Here is a 13757-nt window from a genome sequence, read left to right as displayed (position 1 = left end):
GTTGGATTGGGCTAAATTTTTATTGAGCATATAAAAGACTTATAGTGGCATTTTTACGTAAAATTTTGCACCAAGTGGATAGTCAAATTAGGAGTTATAGCTTACTAAAGCTCATAGACTAGAGTTAAGGCTTGCAAAGAAAAATTGAAATTGCCTAATTATGAAAGTAATAAGAGAATTGGAGTTTGTATATAGTTGAGATTACTAAAAAGAGTGTTTTTGAGTACTTTGTATTGGCTTTAAACACTTTTTAATTGAAATTCAAATTGCATTCTTCTTGTATGTTGAAACATATTATGATTTTTTAAATATTTATAAAATAGAATTTCACCTTTTTTAGCCAAGTACTTAGTGCATTCTTAAATAAAACAACTTGTAATATGATAATATTTTAAAATTCTATGAATAAAAAAATAAATTATAGTATTATAATATAATATATAAAAATAATTTATTAATGGTTTATTTTTAATAATAATATATTATTTATTATAATAATTAATATACAAAAAAATATTTTCTAATTTATTAATATTATTATAAATATGATTTTATACTTTAAATTTAACAATAACTAATTATTATAAATCAAATTTATATAAAATAATTAAAAACTTAATATATTATGTCTATAAAATAAACCAATAATTATATATAAATTTTATATACATGAAAATAAAACATTAATTATAATATTATATTATATAAATTATAATAAAGATATATTAAAATAATATTTAGATACATATATAATTTATATTAGATATTATGTATTTGACTTATATGTAGACAATTGACATTGGATTATTATGAATTGAGAACTTATAGTTGCCATAAGTTGGTGGTATTACCACATAGTCATAAATAGCTTAATAAGACAACTATATCTAAATCAAATAGACCTTAGTTGTAAGCTTATTGTTAATGTGTTTGTACTTCAAAGACCTTATTATTAGACTATATATTTTTATTATAAGAGCCCAAAACAAAGTTTCATTTTATATGGTTATTTATCTTGAATCTTCATTGATTAGGTGGTGAATTCATTTGTATTCACATCATTAAAATTTTATCTTAGTAATATACTTTCCTATATTTTTTTCATATGATATCAAAGTTTAGCACTATATATTGCTCTTTGCAGGTTAAATAGATTGTATGAGGTTGTTTATAAGACATGGTCTTTTAATAACCTCAAGAGAAATTATTTTTATAGCTTATTTTAAAGAAAATTAAAACTCAAAAGACATCAATATTCTCTATTCTCTTTGAACAAAATGAGATTTGTGACAATAAATTTATAGCAGCAAAAATTTGAACCAATGTTGTCATACTTGCTAAAGTTGTCATAGAGCATTTAGGATTTTAGACATAACAAGCATATTTTATAGGTAAAAAAAAAAAAAAAAAAAAAAAAAAACTCATGATAGCTAGTGGGACCATGCATTGGTAGAAAGAACTTTGCATCATCAACAATAGATTTTTGGTGGTAAGCAATAACTTTTGAAAATTCTTCTAAGAAAATTTTAAAAAATATATCAAATTTGTAAAATGTCAAGGTTTCCATCAACAAACCAAATCCAAGTTCAAAGACTCTAAAGAAGTTTTGAAAATGAAGTTTTTTTAATCTACTCATAATATTACTTTGTCAAAATTGCCGTTATTTTTATATTTTTAAAATGATGAACTCACTTAGTATCTTTTAAAAAAAATTATATTTATTTTTATTCATAATAATTTATAATATATCATTTTTAGGAAGTACAAGAAACTTATTTAGTTATTTTTAGATCTAATAAAGTTTAGTAAGTAGAAGAATATAGTTTCTATAATATTATTTCTATTTTTTTTTATCCTGCAAGTACATAATTTATAATTACAAACAAGGCTAAAAGCACAATAGTTGCACAAAAATATTTCAAAGCAATGAAGAAGGTAAAAAATACTTCAAATCTATTATACTTAATATATAAATTTTTGATCTTATAAATAAGTAAAGTTAATAGCATTGTTATATACTTATTCAAATCACAAGAGATAATTGAACAACTTGTATTAATTGACAAGAAAGTTTAAAATATATACTTTATCATGGCATTATTAAAAAGTCTTGCAAAATTATTTGATATGTTTGTGGTATCACTAAGAACTCACATCTCAACAAGATTGATATTGAAAATATTTAAGAAATGACAACTATTACAAAAAAAAGTTGAAAAGAAATATTAGCACAAAATAATAATTCTAAGTAATAATCTCATACTTATAATCATGTATGGTATTTTCATGATTTTCTTTTTAACTTCTAAATAAGATTCGCAAAGATAAGCATAATATCTTGTAAGTTAAAGAATTGGCAAAGAATTTTCTATTAGTTAAAAAAATAAAAATCAAGCTTATAAAATTAGTTTTAAAGTATATATATTATTTTATAAAATTCAATAATACTATCATTAAAGGTGATAAATATGGAATCTTATATAAACTACTAAAATCTACAAATACAAAGAAAAATTTACTTATTTTTGAGACAAGAAAAATTATGAACAAAAGAAATCTATGGCACCAATAATTTGGTTATCTTAATATTGTGGACTTGAAAAAATTACAAGAAAATGATATGATTATTAATTTGGATATAGGCAAGTACATAGAGTTAGAATTTTATAAATGATGTGGTTTTGAAAAATAACATTTTAATTCTTTCTAAAAAAAGATGATACTTAAATAAGTAAATTCTTAGAATTAATATATTCTAATGTAAATAGTCTAATATGAGCTACATCTTATGGAAGGAAAAAATACTTTGTTACTTTTATTGATGATTTTAAAAAATTAAAAAGATTAAAAAATATATATTTTTTATTAAAAAAAATTAAAAGTCATAGAAAAATATAAGATTTTCAAGGATCTAGCTAAAAGAAAACAAGTTTGGAAATTAAAAAATTACACAATGGCAATAGTAGTGAATATGAATTTAGGACGTTTAAGGAGTTTTATGAGAAATATGGTATGAAATAAAAAATATTTATACTTTCTATATTTCATCAAAATAAAAGTAAAAATGTAAGTATTAAAAATTATTTGAGAATACATGGTGCATCTTATAGCATAAGTAGATTATTAATGTATTATAGGCAAAAACCATTAATATGGAAACATATGTCTTAAATTAAGTTTTTATTACAAATGTGGAAGAAAAAACACTATAAAAAGTATAATTAAGTATAAAACCATTATTACAATTTCTTAATATATTTGGATGTGATTCTTACATGCATGTCCCAAATAAAAGAATGTACTAAGTTTGATTCTGAAAAAATAAAATAAAATAAAATAAAATAATTAAATTAAGGATATTAAGTGCTATTGTCTCTATAATGTTGAAAATAGCTTAATAATCTAGAAATGTGAAGTTAAGTTTGTTTACTATGAGAACATTAAATAAACAAAAAGAATTTTAGAGGTTTCTATTTGTAAGTCTATAGAAATAGTGGTTTTAATTAGATCTATGGATTCTACATCCAATTTAAAGAGTAAAAGTGGGGATGTAATGGAAGATTTAGAAAATAGAAATAATAAAAAATACTAAATTATTAAAAAATCATTTTTAGTGAAGATTTCAATAGATTATTTAATATTTCATTATTTTGGATAAATCAATTATAAACTACAATAATAAGATTTCTTTTGAAAAAAAAGAGCCACTTAGTCATAAGATTTGAAATAAAAAAAATTTTAAAAATCTATTATATCTTTGGCATAAAGATTGCAAGAGACTAAGGAAATAATACAATTTATTTTAGTTAGCAAAAATACTTAGAAAATATTATTGAAAGATTTAGTGTAAAATATTAGAAATCTTTAGCTACACTTGTAGAAATAAAAAACTATTAAGATATGCAAGTCCAAAAATGCATTAGGAAGTTTAAACAACAAAAGATGTTTTGTATCAAAGAACAAATGGTAGCTTAGTTTATACAATGATAGGCACTTAAGCTGATATTACATATACAATAGAGGTTGTTAGCCAATACAATATTATTGTAGAAATTTTAGTCCACAATATTGTATAGCTTTTAAGCATAATTTTGAGTATGTAAAAAGTACACTAAATCATGTGTTATAATAAAGTAGAATTTTTTCAAAGAAATTTTGATGATCTAATATTTAGATAAGATAAAATTTATTTTAATATAATTTATTATAAATATAAATATTTATTTTAAAGTATTTTTATTTATCTTTTAATAATTTTAGTTTTTTTAGAATATTTTTAATAAAATATTTTTTTTAAATCAGTATATTTTTTATTTTTTAATATAATATTATTAATAATTTAAAAATATTATTTTTACTTATATACATATAATAAATGGTAAAAAATAATAAATAAAATAATAGAAAAAAATAATGAAAGAAATATTTTTGCTTATAATGATGTTTTTGAAAAAAAAAATTACAATTTTATATTTTTATATTCTTGAAACTAATGAACATTTATTTTAATTCAAATTTATATATTTATGTATTTTATTTATTTATTTATTTATTTTTATTGTATATAAGAGAATATTAAATTGACTCTAATAGTGGTTAAATTGACCTATGCATCAAAATCATTATTTTATCGTACCTCCCTCCTTTCCTATCTTCAATCTCATATCATTTGTTCGAATTCTCAATCTCCATCCTTCATCTAGCCTCTCCACCTCTCTTCTTCCCTCCATATCTTTTTTCTTGCTTTATTTTTTGTTGATCCTATTTCCAACTCTTGTCTCCTATCTCAACCCTTCTAAAGAACAAACATAGACTATTAAGAATTGCAATGTACTTGGATCAAAATTACAAAAATAATCAACAAGGTCTAAAGATCTATGCACAATTATCCTATAAAAGAATATTACAATGTGAATTGCTCCTATAATTCTACATAAACTTCATAATTTTTGGCAATATATAAGTATTGAAAAGAAATAAGAGACAATTAAGGCCAAAAAAAATTGATAGTTATTGTTTTAGATATTTTTGATTGATGAACATTAAAATAAGGATATCAAAGAAACTTCATAAAGGCAAATAAATCAAAATGATGCTCAAGCATTAAAGTAGCATATCTTAAATTATATGAAGGTGTAAAATTTTGACTTAATCCTAAAATCTTGAAGTGACATAAGATATTCAACTTCATTACTACTTTATTGAAATATGTCATGAAAACTATTGCTTGATCTTTAATTGGGAATTTCTTATATTATATATTTATCAAAAAAAAATTCAAATTAGCAACATTCATTGCCTTCACTTTTTTTCTTTTGATAAATTCTTTTTAACTCTATTTTCACTAATCTAGAAATGATTGGTAAGATGCACTAAAAGATGACAAAAAATATCCAAATGTCAATTTTGGAGACCCCATTAATCTAATCCAAGGCTAATCTAACATATGCCTAAATAATTCATCACTTCAACTACAAATATATGAGACTCATTTCCCCACAACAGCTTAGAAATCCTATTGAAATCACTCAAGTAATTCAATTCAAGCATTTAAATAGATCCACAATATTAATCATGACTAAAGAACATAATAAGATAAATCCACAAGCAATGATTTATACATTCTCATCTACAAAATAATCTTATCAACTTCATAAATTTACAAAATAAGACCTCAAATATAACAATTGATGTCATAGCAATCTATCAAATTGCAAATAAGAAGACATTGAGTTAATAAGAGGATGTCTTGGCTTACTAGCAAATTCACTAATTACTCTATTTTCTACCGCAAATTTAATGGCAAATTAAATGATGAAGTAAATGTTGCATTTACAACAAGAATGTTAGTGAAATAAGTGACAATTGCAAAAAATAAAGCAAAGAAGATAGATTCCATAAATAAAATGGCACTTATGAATAAGAGAATCAGTATCACTTTTTGTAAGGTCATATGACAAAGAATGCATCTCAATAAGAGTGACAACAAGTAAATGAGTGAAATTTTAAATTTAATTGGTTTTGTTGGGAAAAAACATCAAATTTGATAATAATATAAAAAAGAGGAGGAAGAGCTAGACTCACTTACTCTAAGAGAAAAAGCACAAAAATACACTTTTATGAAAGAATATGTTTATATGGCCTTTGTCATATCTCATATCTACCATTAGGAATAGAGAGTGGAAAGGGAGGATTGTGTAGAAAGAAGTCAAGATAGAAGAAAAGGACTAGAAATAGGAAGAGCAGATAGAGGATGTGACACTGGGAACATCAACAAAGAACAAAGTTTGGAAGGGTACAATTATGGTTTCGGTGGATGGATCAATTTAACCACTATTCAAAACAATTTAACATTCTTCTATACATATAATTTTAAATGGATATATTATTGGTATCAAAATCCAAAACACATATATTTGTACAATAATAGTGGCCTTTATCTTAAGAAATAATCCTTCTTCTGCAAATTAATTTATTCTCTTAGATTTTTATTTGATTTGTCCTATAAGATTATTATTCCTAGTTACAAGCTTCTATGTCTAATTACTACTATATGATGATTCTTAAAAAAAAGTCAATTATAGTAGCACGATATTGCTTAACAAATTAATAATATTGTATAAAACAACAATGAATAAGTAAATTTTAGCACACAATTTCCATAAAGAATGTTATAGATATATAAAAAATATTCAAAAAATATTCAAAAAAATGATAATCTTTTCAAATATTATATTGTAATGAAATATTAATATAATAATCAAATAAAAACATCTTTTATGTTTTCAACAATAATAAATATTTTTTTTACTTATAATTTAATTTGATAATATTTTTTAAAATTTATATAGATAACATTTTATGTATTTACAGTCATTTATATTTTTAAAATAAAAATAAACATGTATATGTATGTATGTATGTATGTATGTATGTATGTATGTATGTATGTACGTACATGAACCAATAAACAAATAGATATCATAAATAATATTTTTTTAAGTAGAAAATAACACATTTTCTTTTTAGATTGATCTAGAAAAACCTTATCTACAAAAACAAAAATACTTGAAACCTAAGATCAATTATGATCTCAATTTAAATTTTAGCCATTATTTTTACTTTACTTAATTTTATTCTTTCAAGACCTTAGATTTTCTATTTTTACTAAGAATAAAGTTGTAAAAATTAGAGATTCAAGTAGAGTCTAATTAACCACTTCTTTTTATTTCTATATTTGATCATATCTACTTGCATTAATTTTATTTTTTAATACAATTTATTTAACTTTATAAAATTTTATATATATATTAAATCATAATATTGAAATATTAATGCAAGTATATTTTTACAAATACTACTACGAACATAAAAAAATGAGTATAATGAACATATTAAGTAAAATTCAAATTTTCAAAAAACTTAAGTTAAGTAGGGATATAAGTACATGCTAAAAAAACTCTTCAACATATTAGATATATTCTAAAATTATAAAATAAAAAATTTAAATCCATAACTTTTTGATATTATGACAAAGTAATTTGAATATCTTAACAAATATATAATATACCATCATCAAATTAATATTTGAATTCTTTTTCTATTGATTAGTTTTACATATAAAAATTTTGTTTCATGATAACTACTTACAATTTTATATTGTTATAACACTATCAATAACTAAGAACTTAAGAAAAGATTTTTTTTTTGTTGAATTTAGATGGCTTTATAACTAGCAATCAATATTTTTTAAAAAAATATTATATTTTAATTTAAATTAATGTTTTATTATAGTTCTAATAATGTTTTTTAAAATTATTATAATTTGAAATTATATTACAATTATTTTTAAAAGAATACACATAATAAAATTATTTTAAATTTTTAATAAATTGAAAAGGAATAAAATATTATTTGCTTAGGAAAGCAAGTTATATAATAAATTTAAGAAAATGTTAAATAGACCTATGCTTTTACAAAACAGATCTACTTTTATGAAGAATATGGTAATCTTAATGAATGTGGTTGGTTTTTATTGATTGCAGATATAATAATGGATAAATAAATCTTGAGGTCAAATTTTTTAATTTTTAATTTTTAATTTTTTTTTTTATGATAGTTAGAATGGGTGGGTTGATCTAGTAAAAACTTGGGTCTATTTAAAATTCTCCTAAATTTAGGTATCAATGACTTAAGAAAACAAAGCCAATAGCATATTTGAAACAAAACCAAAATGCTACAATTATAGAAACAATTAGGGTGTAACTTTAAACACAAACTATAAAGTATAAAATGAAACAAATGAATTAACTAAAACAAAATTGAATAATTTTGATTAATTTTTATGAATATATTAAAACATATGACATGAAAAGCATTCATTACATTAAAACAAGATGTATATCCATATTAACGTAGAGTGTTTTATTTTTAATTAATTCCTTATTATCTAATTCTTTAATAGTGAATCAATCAAACAAATTCAAATTCTTATTTTTAAATATTGATTGGTATATGTCTGTTTTATTTAATTGTATTCAATAACGAGGAAAATTTCAAGAAGAATCAATGTATTACATGTTATGGTTCCAAACAGCTATTTTAATATGCATGCAATGAAAACACACACAACCACAACCCACAAAAAGTTTGACACCTATTTTGGTGTGTGTTTTGTTGGTGACATGTATGATGCCATTAAATAAACAAACAAACAAACAAACAAAAAAATTATTCAAAATTTTAGTCTTCTATCATTGTATTTTCGAATTCCTTGAATTTTATAACTCAAATTCACTCAATTTGAAGCAAGTTATGATTTATTTATCTTTAGTTTTGGCGTTGGAAAAGTCAATTAGGATATAATTAGAAAATAACAACATTTTGCAACACAAATTAGAAAGAAAACACAGAATGAAAACCAATAGCAAACTAAAGGAGGCAAAGGCCCACATGTGAGCTTAATTGACCCCCCCCCCCCAAACACCCACTAAAAAGGCACAATTAAGAAAAAGAAAAAAGCTCATAAATCCTAAATAAAGCAAAAGAGGGAAATACAATGAGGTGGCGGTTGCAAGGAGAATCGAACTTTTGACGTATTAGGTACTGTGAGGACGGGTGAAGCCCGCGGGCACCCGCTATTATAAGCCCGGGTCGTGCCAAGAGGGATCGGGCCGGGTCGGGCCGTGTGTAGGGAGTAAGTGCGCAAACCCAGCCCAGCCCGCGATTTTCATCAGGCTCGTGCTATGGTCCATCGTGCTTAGGGGTACTGTGGCTTGCGAGCGCGTCTCGTCGTGAGGCGACGAGGAGGACCTTGTTCCTAGATCCAGAAGCTCGCTGCTCGAGCTCTGGAGCCCGTGGCTGGCAATTACTGCGGGGTTGCGGTTTTTAGCGCGAAGTTGTAACGTGGGGTTCTTTTAGCTGAAGGATCTGCACGTGGATTTTTGTGGGTTGAGGAAGGGGAGGGAGAAGAGGGGCGAAGGGAAGTGGAGGTCGGGGTGATTGTTGGTTTTTGTGGGGCGTTGGCTGATTCATGAGAGCAGGGTTGAAAATGTCGACGTCTGTGTTCACCGTGGGTTTGATTGGCGCGTGGTACTTCTCCAACATCGGCGTGTTGTTGCTAAACAAGTATTTGTTAAGTAACTATGGATTCAGATTCCCTATTTTCCTTACGATGTGCCACATGACGGCGTGCGCGCTCTTCAGTTACATCGCTATAGCATGGATGAAGGTGGTGCCCATGCAGACGATTAGATCACGCACGCAGTTCCTGAAAATTGTGGCGTTGAGTATCATTTTTTGCACCTCGGTGGTGAGTGGGAACATCTCGCTGCGCTTCCTTCCTGTCAGCTTCAACCAGGCCATTGGAGCCACCACGCCGTTCTTCACCGCCGTGTTCGCGTATATAATGACGTTCCGGCAGGAGGCGTGGCTCGTCTATGCAACCCTGGTTCCGGTTGTCACGGGCGTGGTCATCGCCAGCGGTGGCGAGCCCAGTTTTCACTTGTATGGATTCGTGATGTGTGTCATGGCCACGGCAGCGCGAGCCCTAAAGTCGGTTTTGCAAGGGATTTTGCTGTCCTCGGAGGGCGAGAAGCTCAACTCCATGAATCTGCTGTTGTACATGGCTCCCATTGCAGTAGTGGTGTTGTTGCCCGCCACATTGCTACTGGAGCCCAATGTTCTAGGGATTCTGATTGCATCGGCTAGGCGCGACGTCTACATTCTCTTCCTGCTGATTGTCAACTCCGCCATGGCATACTTTGTCAACCTCACTAACTTCCTCGTCACCAAGCACACGAGCGCATTAACCTTGCAGGTCCTAGGAAATGCCAAGGGCGCTGTAGCTGTTGTGGTCTCTGTTCTTCTCTTCCGGAATCCGGTCACCGTCACTGGCATGGCCGGTTACAGTCTCACCGTTTTTGGAGTTGTTCTTTACAGCGAAGCGAAGCGGCGGAGCAAGTGAGGCGATTTGCCCATCAGCTATTCACATGTGACTAAGGCGTCATCAGTTTAGTAGTTGTCTGAAGTTCCGCTCTTTCATTCGCAGATCATATTAGCCGTGTTTCGTCTCGTACAGACACGCAGGCAGAGAGAATCAGAGAGATTTAGAAGAGATAGGTACAGAGAGGGTGCGCTCATGTGTGTGAGAGCTAGAGTTAGCGCTTGAAGGATCATTCTAGTGTATTTAGGTTGCCTAGTTGTGGCAACAACATTTCTCTGGCAGGGTTTAGATTTCCTGCCCGCTACGGGGAACGGTAATTACAAGGATACATATACAGGCACAATTTAGTAGGTGGTGATGCACCAGGTGATCGCCATTTTCTGATTTACTTTCACCCGGTTTTCCAACATGAACATTTTTAATAACCGTCTATTTCATCACAGGCACCACCCGGATGACCTCAGGATTCACAAATTTCTTAATTCTTTATTCAGATCTTCCATTTCTGGAAATACTTCAACTCACAATCCAAAGGTTCAACCGCCTCAACTAGCCTTTTCCAGTTCTCTTCTTCACTTTCCTTCTTTGCTCCTTCAATTTCTTGATGTGTTTTCAGGTTATATATATAAATACATCCACATACACATATATGCTTGAATAGGTGGGTCGTTTGTGATGCTCTAAAAAATTACCCCAATCGACTGGCCCATGCTATTGTCAGATCCAAGGTTATGATCTCCAGTACAAGTTCAACGTAGCACATAAAAGGCAAGCTGGAAAAAGAAAAGTACGTGTGGTGTTGCTAGCATTTAGTGGATGCCGTCTATATCGTTTCTTCAGATGATGTCAACAGCACTGCTCACACTCCCCGAGCTCTGAGCAATCCAGAATCTGGAAGCTCTCCTGCTGCTGCTCAGGCAGAATACTGGTAAAGTTTGTGGGTCTTGTTGTCTTGTCAGATCAGTGATTTTGCAGCGATCTCCGGAGTCTATTAAGCTCCGTGATGGGAGAACCCAGTTCACAAGTGGGCTGCAAATCCTGGTTAGCACTTTATGGTGAAGGAGGAGGTGATGGAAATGTGGTAACAACTGCCTGCATCAAGGGGGAAGCATCTCTTGTCAGCTAGCACGTTGTCGATGCGTGTTTTCACCTGTAAGTATATATATTTATATATAAACACGAGTACAAATGTATTTGTGCATTTACTGTGACATCCCTAGAGCGTGAGAGAGTGTTGAGCAGTTAAGAGACTCGAATTTTTTCTGGCCTCTAACAAAGCTTGATTATAACCTGCATCATGTGAAAGCCTCAAAAAGAGTCTGGTGGATGGGTTTTTGCAAGTTTGATGGATGGGTCTTCGTTGTTGAAATTTTGAATGAAATTCTTGTTATTCTGTGTTCGAACCCGATTTCCTCTGCAGCTTCCTGGCAAAAGCATGTTTGTCAAGGTGTTGTTGCAAAGAAAGTCAATAGCGTGGTTATAACTGATAAAATACTATAGCATGGTTATAACTGATAAAATACTATAGCATGGTTATAACTGATAAAATACTAAAGCGTGGTTATAACTGATAAAATACTATAGCGTGGTTATAACTGATACTAAAAATTTTAGTATCATGTGGATATAACTGATAAAATATTGAATTAACATTGATTTTACAAACCAATAAAAGATATAGTTGGTGTGTGTATATATATAATTTAATTTTTTGATCAGTTGATCAGTTATATAATATAGCGTGGTTATAACTGATACTAAAAAAAGTTTCTAATTTTTGGTTCAATTTTTGAACCAACCCATCACTCATTCAATATATTTCTTTAGTTATTTATATCCAATAAAAAATATTATCTATGTATGTGTGTATATATATATATATATTATACCATGAAAAAATGGTTGGGATTCTACTAAAACTTGACTAAACTTTTTATGGAATTGTGGTGGCATTAGCAATATCCTATATATATGTTGACTATATTTTAGTTATAGAAAGATATATGACTTCAATATAATATTTTCATTTTTATTATATCATTTTAACATCCATCGTGACTAAAATTATTATATTTATGTAATTTGTCAATTTATTATTTAATTAATTTAAATTTATCAATAGAATTTACTTACATTTTAATTAGATTAAATTTTGATATATATATATATACATATGCATATAATATTTATAATTTTATTTCTATTTTCATATTAATAATCATATATTCTTTATATATAAAAATTTACATTTACTTTTTATCTACTTAAAATCTTAAATAAAAAATAGATATAAACAAACTTCTTGAGATATAAATATTGTTGTAGGAATAAATTTTATCAAAACTTATGAATATAAAAAATAACTAAACATATTCAATACTATATATATATATATATATATATCCATTCACACATCTATATAGTAAAACAATTTAGGTATACGACAAAGACATGAAGATGCCTTTCATTGTCTGAATATGGATGAATAAGGGAATGGATGGATAGCAATGCCAAAGATTGGAGGCACCAAACTTGGAGCACAATACCATAAAGTGCTTCATTCATATTTTTAAGAGTATTAGGATTAGGTGGTAGATTTTGTATAGTGGTCATAATATTGTTCTATTATGGATGAGGAACCACATTTTGGTTCTTAAAGGCATATCTTTCCACTAGTATATTAATGAAAATATATAATTAAATATCAATTACAAAAATATTTCAACAAAATAATTACAATAATCTTTAAAATATATGTGTGTGTGTATATATATATATATATATACTTATAATTTATAATGTAAATGATTGGTTTTACAAAAGCAATAAATTTATTTTATTGAATAGTATATTTTATTTTATTCTTTAAGAACTTGAAGTATAAACAATTTTTACAATGGATAAACTATCTAAAATATATTTTTAATCTAATATGTAATATAATTATAGATATATATATATATACATATATAGTTTCTGATCTGAATTTGTAAACATGTATTCTATAAATAAAAAAACTTCTAACAAAAAAACATTGGTTAAAATTGTCTTATTTTGTAGTTAGAATTATTTTAGAGACAAAGATTTATATTTGAAAATCTTAAATATTTATTTGATATTGTATGCACATTATAAATCTGGATTTATTTATTTATTTATTTTGTATCTACATATAATAATAAATGATCATATATACAAGTTTTATGTGTTAAATTTTAAAAGTATTTAAGATTGTTTTTGTTTTAGATATTTAAACATATATATTTTTATATTTTTATATTGACAAATTATATATTATTTGAACTTTCTCTTT

The 13757-nt window shown here is 27.1% G+C and overlaps 1 protein-coding gene across 1 annotated transcript; it reads left to right on the top strand.

Moving 5' to 3' along the window:
- The first annotated feature begins 9249 nt into the window (after positions 1 to 9249).
- Positions 9250 to 10926, top strand: LOC112284219 (putative sugar phosphate/phosphate translocator At3g11320). The gene has a single exon (XM_024523828.3). It carries the CDS (start codon positions 9533 to 9535, stop codon positions 10463 to 10465), a length of 933 nt encoding a protein of 310 aa, XP_024379596.1. The 5' UTR covers positions 9250 to 9532; the 3' UTR covers positions 10466 to 10926.
- Positions 10927 to 13757: the final 2831 nt, after the last annotated feature.

The sequence above is a fragment of the Physcomitrium patens genome, chromosome 7 (assembly GCF_059467195.1).
Source record: "Physcomitrium patens ecotype Gransden chromosome 7, ASM5946719v1, whole genome shotgun sequence".
NCBI lineage: Eukaryota > Viridiplantae > Streptophyta > Bryopsida > Funariales > Funariaceae > Physcomitrium > Physcomitrium patens.
This window is presented reverse-complemented; position numbering and strand designations above follow the sequence as displayed.

Excerpts from the sequence above, each read along its gene's own strand:
- LOC112284219 (XM_024523828.3), top strand. The coding sequence starts at position 9,533 with ATGAGAGCAGGGTTGAAAATGTCGACGTCTGTGTTCACCGTGGGTTTG.